The 18852-nt window shown below is 44.9% G+C and overlaps 1 protein-coding gene across 2 annotated transcripts in view; it reads left to right on the top strand.

Annotated features, from left to right (window-relative positions):
* The window catches only part of LOC118082254 (gamma-aminobutyric acid receptor subunit rho-2), a 28588-nt gene extending 12392 nt beyond the window's left edge, over nt 1-16196 (top strand). The window contains exons 3-10 of one of the 2 annotated variants that reach the window (XM_088667202.1): nt 2513-2580; nt 3962-4185; nt 4621-4703; nt 6358-6498; nt 7559-7711; nt 12241-12437; nt 12546-12683; nt 14295-16196. In XM_088667202.1, coding sequence (XP_088523328.1) covers nt 2513-2580; nt 3962-4185; nt 4621-4703; nt 6358-6498; nt 7559-7711; nt 12241-12437; nt 12546-12683; nt 14295-14603 — 1313 coding nt within the window. In that variant the 3' untranslated portion in view covers nt 14604-16196. The remainder of the gene's footprint in view (nt 1-2512; nt 2581-3961; nt 4186-4620; nt 4704-6357; nt 6499-7558; nt 7712-12240; nt 12438-12545; nt 12684-14294) is intronic. The other variant, XM_035109399.3, reaches the window with a different exon arrangement.
* The last annotated feature ends 2656 nt before the right edge of the window (nt 16197-18852 follow it).

Raw genomic sequence — 18852 nt, 5'->3', positions numbered from 1 at the left:
AAAGGGGAAAAGAGAGGACCCAAACAATTACCGCCCAGTCAGCCTGACATCAATACCAGGAAAGATTCTAGAGCAGATCATTAAGCAAACAGTCTGTGAGCACCTAGAAAGAAACTCTGTGATCACTAAAAGTCAGCATGGGTTCCTGAAAAATAAGTCATGTCAGACTAATCTGATCTCATTTTTTGACAGAATTACAAGCCTGGTAGATGAAGGGAACGCTGTGGATGTAGCCTATCTTGATTTCAGCAAGGCCTTTGACAAGGTGCCCCATGATATTCTTGTAAAGAAGCTGGTAAAATGTGGGCTAGACAATGCTACCATTCAGTGGATTTGTAGCTGGATTACTGACCGAACCCAAAGGGTGCTCATCAATGGCTCCTCCTCATCCTGGAGAGTAGTGACTAGTGGGGTGCCACAGGGTTCTGTCTTGGGCCCAGTCTTGTTCAACATCTTTATCAATGACTTGGATGATGGGCTTGAGGGAATCCTGAGCAAGTTTGCAGATGACACCAAGTTGGGAGGGGTGGCTAACACCCCAGAGGACAGGATCACACTTCAGAATGACCTTAACAGATTAGACAACTGGGCCAAAGCAAACAAGATGAATTTTAACAAGGAGAAATGTAAAGTACTACATTTGGGCAAAAAAAATGAAAGGCACAAATACAGGATGGGAGACACCTGGCTTGAGAGCAGTACATGTGAAAAGGATCTAGGAGTTTTGGTTGACCACAAACTTGACATGAGTCAGCAGTGTGATGCAGCAGCTAAAAAAGCCAATGCAATTCTGGGCTGCATCAATAGGAGTATAGCATCTAGATCAAGGGAAGTAATAGTACCACTGTATTCTGCTCTGGTCAGACCTCACCTGGAGTATTGTGTCCAGTTCTGGGCACCACAGTTCAAGAAGGATACTGATAAGCTGGAACGTGTCCAGAAGAGGGCAACCAAAATGGTCAAAGGCCTGGAAACGATGCCTTATGAGGAACGGCTTAGGGAGCTGGGTATGTTTAGCCTGGAGAAGAGAAGGTTAAGGGGTGATATGATAACCATGTTCAAATATATAAAAGGATGTCATATAAAGGAGGGAGAAAGGTTGTTTTCTGCTGCTCCAGAGAAGCGGACACGGAGCAACGGATTCAAACTACAAGAAAGAAGATTCCACCTAAACATTAGGAAGAACTTCCTGACAGTAAGAGCTGTTCGGCAGTGGAATTTGCTGCCAAGGAGTGTGGTGGAGTCTCCTTCTTTGGAGGTCTTTAAGCAGAAGCTTGACAGCCATCTGTCAGGAATGCTTTGATGGTGTTTCCTGCTTGGCAGGGGGTTGGACTGGATGGCCCTTGTGGTCTCTTCCAACTCTATGATTCTATGATTCTATGATTCTATGATTCTAAGCCAAGCAAGCTAAGACTGGGGGCCACAGGCAAAAAATCACCAGACAGCTCCTACCACCACCACCCCGGGGTCCCCAGCTGCTCATTTGATAGGGACTTGTGTAAGAGACATTCCTCATCCTAGAATCTCTAATAGATACTTTCCGGGTTTTCCATTTCTTTTCCCTTCCCAACCCTTTATTTCCTGTACTTTAGAGTTTTATTTTGTTTCCCCCTCTACAGTGTTAGTTGGTGATGAATTTAACTAATCATCTGGAGCAGCGTTTCTCCCCCGCCCCAACCTCCCCCTTCTACCACTGTGTAGTTGGAAGCAGAGACAGGATTAAAAACCTAGCAGCTTTCTAATGACCGCAAGGATTAGCGAGATCAGAAATCTCTTGACATCTTCCTGTGACTCATCACCAGATGCTTAATTCAACAGTATGGTCTGCAGCACAGACAACCTTCTAAACCCACCCAGGCAGGGCTTGAGGCTGATGGATTTATATTGTTTTTGATTCTATAAAAAGTGCTCACCCTGGCTGTAGTTTTTTTTAAACGATTCTTGCTATTTTATAATACTACTCAGCAGGATACTCTTTAAATATATATATATCTTTGCGCTATGTTTGAACATAAACACTATTGATTTGTGTGTGATGTCAGGATGTAGACTTTACAAAAGTCAAATGCGCATTAGCCATTTCTACAGTTAACTAACGCTTGGAAGCAGTCAGATATGTAATAATATCCAAAACAAAAGCAGGAAAATAAATAAATAAATGGAGTCCAGTGTTATAAGCAAAAATCTTACAACACCAGCAATTCCATTGTTGTAGTATATCCAATTTTGAGCTAGATTCTATGCAGCTATAGAAAGCCTACTATATTCAGTTACATAGTATATTTTGGAAAATTTTGTGAGATCATATTAATATGTATATTTAAGGACTAGTTTTTTTAAGGATGTTTATGAAATGCTGCAGATAGATATTAATAGTTAAGATATTAATAAGATATTTATATGGTGTGGTTTCATATGTCATATTTAATTACCATTTCCTGTAAATATTTGTATAAGAATAGTTTTTTAGATAATAAGTAGTTTTTAATAGTTCAATTTCATTCTGTCACAGGCCCTGCTATTCCTGTCGGGGTGGATGTGCAGGTTGAAAGTTTGGACAGTATTTCTGAGGTCGATATGGTATGTAATTTTCAATTAAGGTTTGATTACTTGTGCCTAGTCAGAAAAAAAACCCATATTTTGCTTCCAGATGAAGGTAAGGTATCCCACTCTTGACTTTTAATTATTTCTTACAACTAATATCGTTATGAGATTACCATGGATAGAGATATCATTATAGGTTTGGCTTTAAACAAAGAAGCAGCTATGTGTGTTATCCTATAAAATAATATACAAGTCTCTCTGCGTCCAGTCCCTGTGTCCCTATGTCCACGCTACTGCCTGCGCATGTGCCCCACGGGCACAGGGATTGGACGCAGAGACATGAGGCATTCGGCTCCCTCCCCTTACCAGCTCCAGGCTTGGGCTCCTTTCCAGCCTCTTCACTCCGGCCACAGGCGACAAATGTGCGGCCGCCTCCTCAGCTCCCTCTTTCGGAGCACCGGCGCCCAAGTAGAGCAACGTGCGGGGGGTGGAGGAGCGGAAGACGGCCACAAATTCAGTCACAAGATGGAGGCAGAAAGAACCGCTCGGCCTCAGTGGCGGCGGCGGCGGCGCCCCCTGGCCGCCTTTCAAACTACGCTTCCCAGCAGCAATTAAAAATTAACGAGGGTGGTTGGTGGGCTGGTGTTGGTGGTGGGCCAGCCACGTTCCTGGCTAGCGAGGCCGCCACAAGTGTTCCCCCCCTCTCTCCGTTCCTATCTCTCTCCCCTTCGAAACCTCCCCCCCGCCCGAGGAGAAATGCTGCCTGGGTTCACTCGCAGGGGGGCGGGGCCTACAGTTTGAGTCCGCCTCAGGCTGGCCGAGGGAGGCGGGCGAGGGGCTGAGGTGATCCCCCCGGTTTGTCTGAGGAGAAGCGCTGCGCTGTCCCCGCCCTCTTTGGCAACAGGCGGCAGCCTCTGTTTCTGGGCTCCCTCGGGGAAGGAGCGAGCCGATGCAAGCAACTCCCTTCCTCCCTCGGCTCGATCTGTTGCTGGAGCGCTTTCCCATTTCCTCCAGCTGCGCCCTAAAGCGCATTCCGGCATGTGTGTCGCCCCTCCCCCTACAAAAAAGGACCCAGATATTTTAATGAATGAATGAATGAGCCCCCCCCCAAAAAAACAGGCGGTTTTGCCTGTGAGCGCAGCCCGATCCTGTCACCGTTCTAGCACCCGTTAATTTAACGGGCTTCAGGATACTAGTGTGTTCATAAACAGGTAAACAAGTAAGGAGGGCAAGAAAGGCATTTCAGTCCTCTGGTATGCTGCTGAAGACAAACAGTGATTCCGTACCTGATATTTGGTCCTCAGCAGTGGATACATCATTTGGACTTTCTCCTCATCCATTCTACTCATTTTTTCATATGTGTGGAGCGTATAATCACAAGACACATTTTCTCCCCTTTTTCTTCCTCTCGTTGCAGGACTTTACGATGACACTGTACCTGAGGCATTACTGGAAGGATGAGCGCCTCTCCTTTCCCAGTCATACTAACAAAAGCATGACTTTCGATGGGAGGCTGGTGAAGAAGATCTGGGTGCCAGATGTCTTCTTCGTTCACTCAAAGAGATCCTTCATTCATGACACAACCACTGACAACATCATGCTGCGGGTGTTCCCAGATGGCCATGTGCTCTATAGTATGAGGTGAAAAGCGCACCAATTAGCTCAGTGTGAACAGCACTGTATTGTTTGCCCAGAAATATATTGGAATAGCTCTACAGTGTACTGTAATAACAATATTTGATGGTTAATATCTGGCGGGTGTTTTAACTAACACACTCAGGAGCCCTTCTTCCGCTGTATAGCATGTGGCAAAACAGGAATGAATATAATATCTGAAAGGAGGAGAAAAACCTAGTGCATGTGGTCTCCACTGTGATCTTGGTTATCTCAGTTCCACTAATTAATCTGCAATTACACTGTAATATTATTAATCTACAAACTGAATCAATTAAAACTTGCAGCCTGCCCCAAGTATGGAGATTGGGGAGGGTGCTATCTTCCTATATTTTCCCTGCACCTGTGACTCAGTCCTATTCCCTACCTAGCAAACCTGACTTTTCTTTTTGGAATTTCTAGGATCACAGTTACAGCCATGTGCAACATGGACTTCAGCCGATTTCCGCTAGATTCGCAGACCTGTACTCTGGAGCTCGAAAGCTGTATGTGGCATTCATGTTTCTATCTGCAATGTCTACTCAATTCCTTATGGATTTGTTTGAAGTGTGCATGTTAAAGTGAACATAGGATCCATGGGATCTGCCGGTGGCTGTTCACCACAAGCCAATAAATGTAGTCATATAAGAGCTGATCGAGCATAGAATCCAGCATACCAGAGACTGGATATAAGTCTAGGCAAATGTCTATGTCACTGTAACCGAGGGGCAACCAATGGAACATCCTGCAAACCATGGAGTCTAGGAGGTGGAAAAGGCATGCTTCAATTATGCAGGTGTTAATGCTGAGGATGCCTGACTCTGGAAGAGGCTTAATTGCTCTGTGAACCATAAAATTTACATTCATGTGTCCTCTGGAAGGTTGCCCTCAGGCTGAAAAAAGGTTCACCACTCATGGTATACGGCAAGATCCTATTTAGTATTACCGTTTGGCCATGCCATGTTCCAACAATTTTGTGTATATGTACATTACAAATGATACTGTTTCTATAATAGTGCAATTTTCATGGCTGCTGTGCAAAGAATCCTGGGAACTGTCATCTGGTGAGAGTGCTGAGAATTAACAAATTGTATGTATGTATGTATGTATGTATGTATGTATGTATGTGTACATGTCTCACCTGTCTGGAACAAAAGTAACACTCAGGGTAGTGTGCAATGTTTAAAATTACAGTTTCGTGTTGTTGTTTTTTAAAAAAAAAGGTGTAAAAGATCCCAAGCACACCACACTTATAGATTTGTTATTCCCAAAGTCCTTGAAGAAGAGAGATGGAACATTAAGGTTACAATCCTATGTACAGCTACTTGGAAGTAGGAATAGGGAGATATTCGGTTTAGTTTGCATTTGAAGGAGAACCTATCTCATCATCACTGAAACACAGCCACCCTTTGAGATCCGCACTTCTCTAAATTTTGCAAAGCATTTCTCCAGCCAGCAAATCTGTACAAAGATGCACATATGAGTGCATATACGTGTGAAAAATAACATACCAAAATGCTTTTCAAAAATGCTTATATAAAGAATATATAAAGAAATTGTATACACAACTGTGAACGGTATATTGTGAGAAATTAACAGTAAACTCTTGATGATGTGGATAACTTAAAACTGTGAAAATGAGAAACAGAGAGAAGCCAAAATCGACAGATTCACCCAATCCTACTTGGGAATAACCCCAATCGAAAAGAGTGGATTTACTTCTGGGTAAATGTGCATAGGATTAAGCAGATTTGAATGTGAATCGTATTGAGCTTACAGGATTTACTTCTGAATAAATGTATGTAGGATTGCTGCATAAACCTTTTTTTAAATTTGAGAATAGAGATACACTAATCAAGCATGTTTGTGTAATAATACTTCCTCCTCCTCTGTCCAAGTTTGCCTGTTTTCTTAAGAACCCCAGTTTAGTTATGTGAGATTATTATTTTTTATATACCACCCTTCATCTGAAGATCTCAAGATAAAAATACAGGAGAGCATCAGTACTAGCCAGCACCCAGGTCCATTTTATATTTAAAAAAACAACAGATTATTTTATTGTCCTCTCACATTAAGCCATCGATTCATCTGACTATTTCACTATTTTGCTGTTGACCTATAAATGTAATATTATTTTTGTCCCATCACTACCCTCCACAGATGCTTACACAGATGAAGATCTGATGCTGTACTGGAAAAATGGGAATGAATCTCTAAAAACAGATGAGAAAATCTCCTTGTCTCAGTTCTTGATACAAAAATTTCATACAACCTCCAGACTCGCTTTCTATAGTAGCACTGGTATCAGGTTTTCTTTCTAACCCTCTTCTAAATGCCTGCCACGCTTATAACCCAACCTCACAAGTTTGCCTAGTGAAATGCCAATAAAATTTCACTAGTCCCTTTTCTGTCTTTTGTTCATCACCATCACCACCATCCTGTTTTTCCTTGAAGGGCAGGGTTCAAAGCTTTCCCCATTTTATCTGCACAACAATATTATGAGGTAGGTTAGGCTGAGAGATAGTGACTGGCCAAAGGTCATCCAGCGAACATCATGGCTGAGTAGAGATTTCAACTTGGAACTCTCCAATCCCTGTCCAATACTCTAAACACTATACTGTCTGTCCTCTGTGGGTATTTTAAAATCATTGAGCATAATACTAAGGGCCAAACTATACATACTGATAGATTTGCATTCAGGTGTCTCTTTTTTATTCTCTAGTCTGGCCTTAATAAGCACCTTTGAAATTTTCTCATGCTATTTGCATGCATGGATGGATGCAATCAAAGCATGAGTGAGCCATTTTAAAATCATCCCCACATTCTATATAATGTAGGTTTCAATGTGGAAATGCAAAAAAGAAGTGTGAAAACACGAGTTCAATGGATGGTACTAAGTTTACCAAAAGCTGTGCAGTCTTCTAAGATAATAATTTCCACAAGCACAAAGGCACTCTGTTAATGACCCCAAACCTGCTGTTAAGGAACAAAAGCGTCATTTTATATGGTAGTTTAATACTAACAGTTTAAGTGCCTCACTCCTTTGGCAAACTCACTCTCAGTCTCATTCCACATTTGTAAAATGAGAATAGAAACTTGTTCTGAAGTCAAAATGAATTCTTTAAATTTAATCACACACAGAAAGTGTTATCTATATAATAGGACATAATATTAGTATTTCTCCCTTGTCTTTTTTTCTGTTCTTCTATATTTGTACTTTCAGAACCATCCTTTATCCCCCTCCCCTTTTGCTGGACTTTTATCTCTGTATTACATACTATGCCTCACCTAATTATTGCTCATACCACCATAAGGGGGCCTACCACACATTTTTTAATAGCTGCCATTTTCTCCCTAACAGGTTGGTACAATCGCTTGTACATTAACTTCACATTACGTCGCCACATCTTTTTCTTTCTGCTGCAAACATATTTTCCAGCCACACTCATGGTCATGCTATCTTGGGTGTCATTCTGGATCGATCGCAGGGCTGTGCCTGCTAGAGTATCGTTAGGTGAGTGATTCCTCTCAACTTTTATAAAGGACGGCACAGCTGGATACAAGGGAAGGAAAACTACAGAGTCACTATGGGCTATATCCAACCAAGTTACACTCAGAGTAGACTCATTGGATTTAATGGACCTAAGTTGTGTGAGAGGCAGAGTCTAATTACTGCAGGGCCAGGGAAACTGTGGTCCCCCAGGTGTTGTTGGGCTTTCAATTCTCAGCAACCTCAACTAGCATGACCTGTGGTCAGTAAGGATTATTTGTTTAGTGCATTTATATTTCACCTTTTCCTCCAAGTAGCTCTTCAAGATGGTGTACATGGCTCCCCCCTCATTTAATCCCCACTGGTTCCCTCAGCCAGTAAAGCAAGATGAGCGTCGCAACCCCAGAGTCATCCGCGACTGGACCTAACGGTCAGGGGTCCCTTTACCTAAGGTTGGGGTGAGCTCCCATTGTGTGGTCCCAGCTTCTGCCAACCTAGCAGTTCGAAAGCATGCCAAAAAAAGTGCAAGTAGATAAATAGGTACTGCTCCGGTGGGAAGGTAAATGGCGTTTCTGTGCACTGCTCTAGTTTCGCCAGAAGCAGCTTAGTCATGCTGGCCACATGACCTGGAAAAACTGTCTGCGGAGAAACATTGGCTCCCTCGGCTAGTAAAGCGAGATGAGCGGCGCAACCCCCGAGTCATTCGCGACTGGACTTAACTGTCAGGGGTCCTTTACCTTTACCTTTTTAAGGTTAGGCAATGACTGGCCCAACGTCACTCAGGAGATTTGAACCCTGGCTTCCCAGGTTATAGTTAACAAACTAACCACTATACCACCCTGGATTTTGATGGGATGGTGTCACAGATGGGGTGTTGGCTACTCCCGAGTAAGCACTCCACACATCCTCTGGATTTTCATAGTTTTATTGTGCATGCTATATACAGTGGTGAGATGTCTCAAATCATGTCTGCTCTGCATGGGGGCAGAAGCCCACAATGGCGTCTCGTGGGCTCTGACCCCCCTTTTAAGACTGGGCATCCAAATGCCCCTCCTCCTTGCTCTATGGGTCCTCCGTGGTCCCAAACCAGGCTCCTGAGGTGCCGTTCTCCCTCCTCCCTCCTTTCCAGCCCCTGCTGAAGCTAGCTCCTCCCCTGCTTCCCTGCTACCAACCTGGAGCTGAGCCACCAGGACTCTGCAGAGCCCTGGACCCGTCTTAACCCTTCCTGTTCCTGATTTGAACTCCCAGACTTGCTGCTGCTCTCCCATCTGATGGAAGTAAGCAGAGTGGGCTGCTCTCTGCAAGCCCTCTCTCTTACATCCACCCCCCCTCCAGGCTCCCCCCTCCCCCCTTTCTGAGGCCTGGTTTGCCTGGTCTGATGTCTGTAAAGAGGGCTGGAAGCCTGACAGGTCTTCCTCCTCTGTAGTGTGTGTAAAACCCTGTTCCCAGTCGGTGCTGGGTGGCTGGTCCGTGTAGTTCCTTCCGTTGTCATCCTCCTCCTCCCTCTGGAAAATTGCTTCCGATTCCCGGAGGGCTCCTTGGGTCTGCGATTCCCCTGCTCCCCACCTGGGATCGCCCTCCCCCTCTGTGTTCCCTGTGCTACTGACGTGTGGTGGTTTGGGTCTGTGGGAGAAAGGAGCGTGCAGTTCCAGTGTGCGGTCCTCCCCTTGCATGGTGTGCGTGGTTGCCTCCGCGTTTTGGGAAGCAGGAGTGCCCTGCCTGGCCATCAGACATTTTAACCCCCCTCCCCCCACCGGGAGCCCGGGCTCGCTGTGGCACTGTAGACCTCCTCCTCTTCCTTTCTTTCTGGAACCTCTTGGCTGCCTTCTCCCTCCACCCTTCTGTCTAGTGTCTTTTGTGTGATTTCCTCCCCCTCCCTCCTGTCAGCGTCTTGTGTTGGATGTGTGTCACGTCCTCTGAACCTTGGGCTTTCCCTAAAGTGCGAGAGCAAAGACCTTTGACCCACGGGATGGACCTTCCTCGCTGTAGGTACTTCCCCCCTGAAGGTGACAGGGTTGATCTGTGTCAGAACCTTGAAGGGCCCCAGCCTTCTGGGTGCCAGCTTCTTCCCCCTTCCCCCCATGGGAAGGCCTTCTGACCACAGCCAGACCCTGTCCCCTCCATGGAAGACCTTCTCCAGTCCCCTGTGATGGTCTGCCCCCTCCTTGTAAGCCTCATTGCCCCTTGCCACGTCTCCATCCAGTTGTTGGTGTACTGTCTCCCTCCTCTCACCCCATGCCTCAATAGGTGGTCCCCCAATCTCCCCCTCCCCCTGCTCTGGGAAGGCTCTGGGGTTTCGCCCAAGACTGGCCTTACTGGGTGTGAGCCTCGTGAAGACGTGTACTGCATGCCCCTCCGTGGGGTTGTCGTGATATTGCTTGAGAATTTTCCCTCTGAGGGAGTTTTGGGGCATACCCAAGGCTCCATTGCTAAAGAGTAACCCCCTCTTTCTCTGCAAGCCCTTCCCCTGCCCCCTCTCCCTCCCTCAAGTCCCTCCCTATGTTCTGGGTAAAAGTGTCCTCTTTGGTGAGTTTGCTCAGTTCCTCTTCCTTCATCCCCGTCTCTGAGGATTCGGCTTCTTTCATTTTCACGATGGCCACAGTGGCTGCGCTCTCTCGGTGTTCTCCTCCTTTCCTGCAGTGCTCCTTGCCGTCTGCATCTCCAAAGGTGAGATCTCCCCGGCGCTGGCTGCCCACAGGGTCATTGTCCATTAAGTCCAAAGCTAGCACTTCTGAGTGCTTGTTCACTGTCATCTTCCGAGAGGGGGTCTGTTGCGTGAACTCACCCTCCTGCAATTCCCGGCCGCCTACGGTCAAAACGCTCATGGGCAGCTCCCTTGGGAAAATGGGAATCTGATTCTGCTTAGCCAAGTCCACCGATAGGAAATCGTTGCTGCTGCCCCTGCGGAGAAGCCCGACTGTCTCCTGGGTCTGGCCTCTTGGCAGCTGCAGACTCACTTCCATCTCTTTGTCGTGCTGTGGGGCTCAGTTGTTGGTGCTCCGCCTGGCCCCTCCCCTCCTGATCTGGCATCCAGGCTTGTGTCTGTGCCTGCCTGCTCTCGCCATTCCTTCCTCTGGGGGCAGTGTTCCACCAAGTGGCTGGGTGCATTGTAAAGGCATCTCCCGCCTTTCTCTTCCCTCTGTTTTCCCGCGTCAGCGTTTGAAAGTACCCACGCGCGGGCTTTGTCCCTCTGCATCACATCTGGCTGGAGGGGTCTGTGCTGGGCTGCAGCTGCCTCCCCGGGACTGTATGGGAACTTGTGGCCGCTGCCTTTCCCCTCCGTCTGTCCCCTCTGCCCGGACTCGCCTCTCAGCCTCCTGCACTTCCACGCCACCATGCCTCTCAGCCTTAGAGCCAGCTTGTGCTGAGGGTCGCCCTACAAAGCGCTGGCCCGTGGTGGCAATCAGCTCCTCAGCCCTCCTGAGTGTCCTCTCTGCTTGTCCAGCCTCCGCTCCTCCGGCTTGGCTGTGTTCAGAGCTGCTCAGTTCAGTAAGCCTGGCTTCCCCTGTGCCCGGGTGCCTACCTGGTGCTTGAGCCGTTCCATAGTTGCAGGGTGCTGGCTGCAGCTTGCTCTCTGCTGCTCCCCTCACGCGTGCCAATCCTTCCTTGGCATTTCTCTCTTCCGATTTAGATGCTGCCACGTTCCCAGGTCTCTCCCCTCGGGGTAGCCATCAAAAGATTGTGGGCTTGCTGTCACAGATGGGGTGTTGGCTACTCCCGAGTAAGCACTCCACACATCCTCTGGATTTTCATAGTTTTATTGTGCATGCTATATACAGTGGTGAGATGTCTCAAATCATGTCTGCTCTGCATGGGGGCAGAAGCCCACAATGGCGTCTCGTGGGCTCTGACCCCCCTTTTAAGACTGGGCATCCAAATGCCCCTCCTCCTTGCTCTATGGGTCCTCCGTGGTCCCAAACCAGGCTCCTGAGGTGCCGTTCTCCCTCCTCCCTCCTTTCCAGCCCCTGCTGAAGCTAGCTCCTCCCCTGCTTCCCTGCTACCAACCTGGAGCTGAGCCACCAGGACTCTGCAGAGCCCTGGACCCGTCTTAACCCTTCCTGTTCCTGATTTGAACTCCCAGACTTGCTGCTGCTCTCCCATCTGATGGAAGTAAGCAGAGTGGGCTGCTCTCTGCAAGCCCTCTCTCTTACAGATGGGAATTGCAGTCCAGTAACTTTTGGAGGTCAACAGGTTTCTCATTCTTGAATTACCGTATTCTGCAAACTAAAATGGGGAGAGACTAATACCCTATGATAAACACTGAAACTAAGCTCAGCTTCATAATAGATGATTGTTGACAGTTATTTAATTCTAAAATAGTCCAGGGGGTCCAATGTTCCTTCAAGTCAAACCCACTGATCTGCAAGTTCTTCCTTTGAACACAGTGTGCCTGGTGTCTGACTGTCTTCACATCCTCAAGCAGATTCTGTTCTTTATTATCACTTCACATGTACCACATTGAGCCATAGGTTTTTTTTGAAAACAGGTCCTGTAGCTATGAGACCTGGCTGAAATTAAACCCAATCCTTAACACTTGTGTGGGGCCTTTTCAGGGATCACGACGGTACTGACCATGTCTACCATCATCACGGGCGTCAATGCCTCTATGCCTCGAGTTTCCTACATCAAGGCTGTGGACATTTACCTCTGGGTCAGTTTTGTGTTCGTCTTCCTTTCGGTGATAGAGTACGCAGCCGTGAACTACCTGACCACTGTGCAAGAGCGAAAGCAGAGGAAGCTGCGAGAAAAGGTGAGAAGCACTTCCTGCACACCTGACTAATATATAAGGGGCTAGTGAATGCGAATGAGGAAAACTGACCCTTGTGTGTCTGTGTGTGTGTGAACAATTTTTGTCTAGAGCATTCAAGCTGACTCCGAATCCCTGACACCACAAAAGCAGGAGTTGGTGATAGTAGGAACAACAGAGGGAAGGAAACTAAGATCAGAACTGGGGAAGTCTGCAACCTGGGACTTTGGCAAAGACAATATAGGGAGGGTAAGAAGGGGGAAATTCAGTATGGCATTTCACTGTGTTTGCTGCATTGTTTTTAGGTACTCCTGATGAATTATGACGAAGCCCTGACCAGTCAGGTGCTCATTTCAAAACTGGATTCAGCCAATATAATAGTAGGAGCTAGACACTTGCAATACAAAATATAGACGGGCCTCTTGCGTTACACAGAAGTTGTGGCTTCTGTGACTCTGTAGCTTTGCTTTTATGTTTTCATTGTGTCTTCTGAATTGCATACTGCCCTGAGACTCCTGCTACTGAAGGGAGCTTATAAATGACCTTAATTAATTATAATTTTATAATTAACTATTAATTAAGGGACCAGAACAGATGCATGAATGGCATATGCATCCCATTAGCACTTTCCATGTCACGTGCAAAGGGGTAGCTCATGCATCTTTCCCACAATTAAAAAAGCAAACCAGAGAGCCACACATACAGCCAATGGGAATCTGATCAGGTGGATCTGCAGCTGAACCACACGATCCTCACTTGGGGCCCCAGTCAGCTGGCTTGACATATCATTTTATGCCAATGAGGATACACATCCTCATCTGAAGCCGATGAGTTGTTGTGTTTGCCACTTGTGTGAATAGAGTTGGGTCCAGGCTGCTGTGCTATTATGGCGCAATGGCGCTCGCCCCATTGCGCGGATTCAAACCACCAACTTTCCGATCGGCAAGTCCAAGAGGCTCAGTGGTTTAGACCACAGCACCACCCACGTCCCCCTTGACGATGAGGATGGGATGCTTCTGCCAACCTAGCAGTTTGAAAGCACACCAGTGCAGATACTGCTGCGGTAGGAAGGTAAACAGCATTTCCATGCACTCTGCCTTTCGTCACAATGTTCCGTTGCGCCAGAAGTGGTTTAGTAGTGCTGGCCACATGACCCAGAAAGCTTGTCTGTGGACAAACGCTAGCTCCCTTGGCCTAAAGTGAGATGAGCACCGCACCCCATAGTCGCCTTTGACTGGACTTAACCATTCAGGGGTCCTTTACCTTTATCTTTTACCTTGCTTTTATGGCGAGTCATATATTGTTGTTAATTGTAGGAAAAGGAAAAGTATAATTTGTGTGGTCACTGTTCTGAGTTCTACAGTCATTTATATAAGTCAGTGTTACTGTATAAAAAGAAAGGTTGTCTTTAACTTCAGCTATTTTTCAATCAAATTTTGATTTGGATGGTTATTTGAGCTGCAGACTTCCAGAAAATAAGAAAAATATGGTAGTTAAAGGATCTCCCGGATGCCTATACAATTGGTATTGAACCTTTCCTGCAAGGAAATGTAAGTCCAAATGGATGCAAAAATTCAGAATTAAAACATTGTTATCTTATGTCACACAAATAATATTTTTCACCCTGAATTCACCTTTGCTTAACCCATACAGGGTTTCATGAGCAGATGGATAGTACACCTGTATGGGTTTAGCGTGTCTTTATAATAACTTTGGGAAACTGCAGAAAAAGAGAGAATACAATTTTCAGCTGCAACATTAATGCATTCTCTGTATAAAATCAAGGTGTAATTTTTGTCCCCTGTTCTGTTTTGGCAATGCCTGAGTTTTCATCTGCCTTTTATTGTTCTCTTTTCTCAGTTTCCATGCACGTGTGGAATACCTTCTACAAAAACTATGATGCTGGATGGTGTTTACAGTGAATCCGATACCAATAGCCTAGAAGAGTACCCAAGAGGCCAAATGGTGGCTGAGGAGGATAAGGAAGACAAGATGGTGGTCCATTTGTCCCTGAATAATGAGTCTAACTCATCAAGGAAGAAAGGGCTGAAGGGACATGTTAGCCTCCGTATCATGCAAAACACACATGCCATTGACAAATACTCAAGAGTAATATTTCCAGGCACCTATATATTTTTTAATTTAATATACTGGTCTGTCTTTTGCTGAATATGCTAAGGCAGTGATTTTCCCAGGAGATGTTTTAAAGACTACTGTGAGTTTCGAGGCTTTTTGGCCTCTGAGAAAGCAATCCCGTCCTGTTGCACCTTTGGAGTGTGAGTGTGTTGGAAAGGAGGCACTGCAGCACACAGTGCTATTTGGAGACCGTTCACCTGTGCCAGTTAATTTAGGCTTCCCATTCCTTCTTAAATTTTTGATAGTCTTGACTTTCATACTTGAAAACATGCACCTGTTGGCTTTGGATCTCAGTCACTGCATGTGTCTTTTACAAGTGGGTGCTGGCAATAGGATGGCCAGGTCTACACTTTTAAAAGGGATCTGGAGTAGATTGGGGGTTTGCTATGAAATGTTGAAATCAAGGGAAACTGCTACACCCTTAAGGGGAATGTGGTGGTTTTTATTATAAGGGGTAGCAAGCTGACACCTGTAGGGTTTGTATTTGCAGCTACTATGGACAAACCACCCAAGATAATCTGCCTGATAAGAAAGAGGGGCTTCAGATGGTGACTGAAACTGTCTTGAAAACAGCAGGTTTTCTTAGGATGCTGTTTAAGAAGGCTGCTTTTACAAGTGAGGTTGTACATGATAGCTAGGTTGTAGTTGTTGACCCCATGGACCAGAGCCAGATAGCTAGGAATCCCGGTGTATTTCCACAAGCACTTTTTATCTTTCTTCCCTCCTCGCAAACTCCTGTATGTTGCGGGAGGAAAGTTACCTTCCCTCCCCCCCCCAACATCTTTACAATGATGTGTTGACTTTTTCAGTCAGGGGTTATACATCTTCTAGGCTAGGGATTCAGTGGACTAAATGCTATTGTCTTTTGGGGAAGTAGGGCTGCCTAGGTGAACATAAAAGATTATTTCTTGCAACATAAGGGTCAGATTTAGGCAAAGCTCTACATTTTGGTACTCTGGTTTTTTCTTATTTATTTGAATTACGGTAGAGACAAATAACATTGGAAATATGAACCTGAAGCTCATTCTGAATGCAAAAACAGCAAAGAGTGGTGCCTTAAAGGTGAACAGGTTTGTTGTGACAGGACGTTTTGTGGGCTCATTTTTGTCAGATGTAGGAAATATTATCTTCAGTTATGTAATACGCACACATAGGAACACATACAGAGAAAAACAATTTTGTAGACAATAATTCTGGGCTTTTCTTAAAGGAGGAAATATATAATGAAGACTCCCGTGTAAATATTAAGAGGGGGATATCAAAAGCTGGGAACCATGCAGGAAATGGAGCAGAGAAGTATCACGATATGTAGACTAATTTATCTTCATTACTTTGCAATATATAAGTACCCCACTCCAGAGATCCTTGTTTGTAGTAGTAAGAAAGGACAAAGGAGAACCCTTGAATTAATCTCCACACCCTTCAACAGATATTAGAAGCTTGTCAGAACTGACATTAACCAACCAGTTGTGTATGTACCGTAACCTTGTGTGCTGGTCCTGATTTCTCCCCATGCTGCAATATTTTGCACATGTGCAGGATTGTACAAAGAAGGGCAATTCACAAACAGAAGCTCATTCCTATATGTAATTCATAAAAATAAAAACCTTTGTGAGTCTTCCTCAATTAGGAGGAGAGAAGGATTGCATCTTGCTAAACTTCCAATATAACTTTGGGCACATTATTGTGCAATTCCTATACATGTCTTTGAACCCCTGGGCTCAAAGAGGCTTACTCTCAGTTAAGTGGGTATAGGGTTGTAGCTGCACCACATTGTGCCTTAGTTTCCCCATCTGTAAAATAGGGGGTGATGAACTAGCCTACCTCACAGGAGTGTTTTGAAAGCTTGATTGACTAAGAATGATTTCTAAGACAATTCAGATTCTTTTTTAAGGCCCAGTGTTAAATGTAGGGTGTTATTTTTATAATGAATATATAGGTTCAGTTTGCATATCACAGTAAGCCATAATTAAAGGTTTGTGGTGAACATAGCAATCTGGGCTGTCTTGCTCCATTCCTTGCTAATGCATAGAGGATGCAAACCTAAATCCCTGGCATAACATTATGTCTGAACCAGGGATTGTGGTTTATTCTTGACCAGCCAAGTACAAAACCTGGCTTATCATCATGATTTGTTTAGAGCAGCAGTTGCCTTCAAAATGGTTTGGTGCTGCTTACCTGGCTTCCCAATGTGGAGGTCACTGCATGGAGGGTCAAGACAGCTGACAGGTTGGTGCAGTGCAAGTTCAGCATCAGGACAAATCTGATTCTCACCAACCTCCCTGCTGCTTCTCCCATCTCCTTTTCAGTTACCATCAACAATCTCTGTGTTGGTAAGCCATCCTGTTCTGCCCCACTGACTGCAGTGGTTTTGAGTGAAACAAATAATGATCCCTGGTTTTTATGTAGTGCTAAGCCAGAGACCATGGTTTGTTTCTCCCCAGCACTATGGGAGGAGAAGAGCAGGTGTAATTGATTCATGCACAGTAAACCATGGTTCTGGTTTACTGTGAAGTGCAGATGTGGTCAGTGTAACGTAACTAAGCAGCCTGCTGCTAATTAGTACGTTAATGCAAAGTATAAAGAACTACCATGAAAACTGGTTTCCTATACATCAGGCATGTCCAAAGTCCGTTTCGGGGGCCTAATCAGCCTGCTGGTCGGTTTAATCCAGCCCCTGTGGCAGGTTATTTCCTGGGGTAAAATCCTTAAAAAGTTCAATCCTAAAAAAAGGTCAACAACTTTGGTTGGCCCTTTGGTCAGCCCTTATGGCCCTTCACTTCATCAAATCTGGCCCTCTTTGAAAAAAGTTTGGACACCACTGCTATACATGAATCATTCAGAGTTTTCAGGAATAATGGGGCCAAGCTAGCCATGGTTTGCCACAAGCAACACGAGTGGATTTGCACCAGGGATAAATGTTTTCCGTGATAACTGTAATAAAATAGTGTACATTACAGGTTAATTTAACTTGCTGTGTAAATAAATATATTGGCTACAGATTGCTATTTATTTTTACAAGCTCTCTTGCTTAACCTATCTAGTGGCAGGAGAGAGTTATTCAGATGCTACATTCTGCTTTGTCTACATGATATCTCATTTAAATGCTATGTAATGAACTTTGTTCTGAAGAGCTTAGCCTTAGGTAACTTAATATGCACATGTGCATGTATAGAATATAAAGCTACCGGTAAGTGTTTCTAGCAGATGGAGTTATGTGTCCTGGACACGGGTACAGATCTGGGATTGTCAGTTACTGAAATGACAGTCTTGAGCAGAGACATAGTATCGTTTGGCAGCTCTGAGACTGTATTTGCTGTCTCTGATTCAAAATTTTAGTTCAATAGTGGATACCAATAAAGAACAAGACCTCTTAATTTCCATGCATTTGTGGTCATTCAGCCAACCTTTTATCAACCCAGGCAGTTTCTAGACAGGAGGTTCCTTGGGATATGACCCAGTCACTGATCTTGCATTGCAAATTATAAGTGAAGTTGCAACGGACTTTCCACATTCATGGGACTATTGCACTTTTCCAATCTGTACATCTCACTCTGTTCTGTTCACAACAGTGGCCATGGCATAGTTGCTCTGGGTGGGGCCATTTGCAGCTCAGCACACATCGTTGTGAGTGCCATTTTATTACCTCACTTTTTAAATTTACCTTTCATGATCACTGGAACACTTTTCTAGATACTGTAAATGTATTAGGGTTGCCATATTTCAAAAAGTAAAAACACCCCCCAAAACATTTTGGCAATAATGAATATTGATTAAAATAACAAAAACTGGGCCATAAATTTAATCACAAATGTGTGCTGTGAGCTGTGATAGGTTCACTTTCCTAATATGTCACTGCCTATGTCAAAATACTGTCCTAAAGGAGCACAAAAGGCCTCCATGCACCTGAAATTTATCATACTTTTCTGTTCTGAAAACCAGAAGACTTTCTGTGTTCAAAAAAAAGATGCAAGAACCACAGAGAACATATAGGGCTGAATGATTTTTCTTGTGGCTGCCCTATACAAACCTAGAGAACGTAGCATCACAATTCAGCACAAAATAGCTTATGTGAAACCACCCTCAGCCTCAAAGAGGCATGAGAGACTTGAGTTCAAATCTTGCCTCAGTCAAGGATTCACCTTGACACCTAAGGAGAGTTCACTCTCTTTCTGGTCAGTAAAATAAGGATAAAATATGAGGATGAGGAAATGTCATTCGTGTCTTCATGCTTTCACCTCGAACTTATCCTGCAAAAAGAAGAACACTATTGCATTGTTGA

Source organism: Zootoca vivipara, chromosome 3 (assembly GCF_965207765.1).
Source record: "Zootoca vivipara chromosome 3, rZooViv2.hap1.1, whole genome shotgun sequence".
NCBI classification, from domain to species: domain Eukaryota; kingdom Metazoa; phylum Chordata; class Lepidosauria; order Squamata; family Lacertidae; genus Zootoca; species Zootoca vivipara.
The sequence above is the reverse complement of the archived record's forward strand: the minus strand, read 5'-3'. Positions and strand labels throughout refer to the sequence as shown.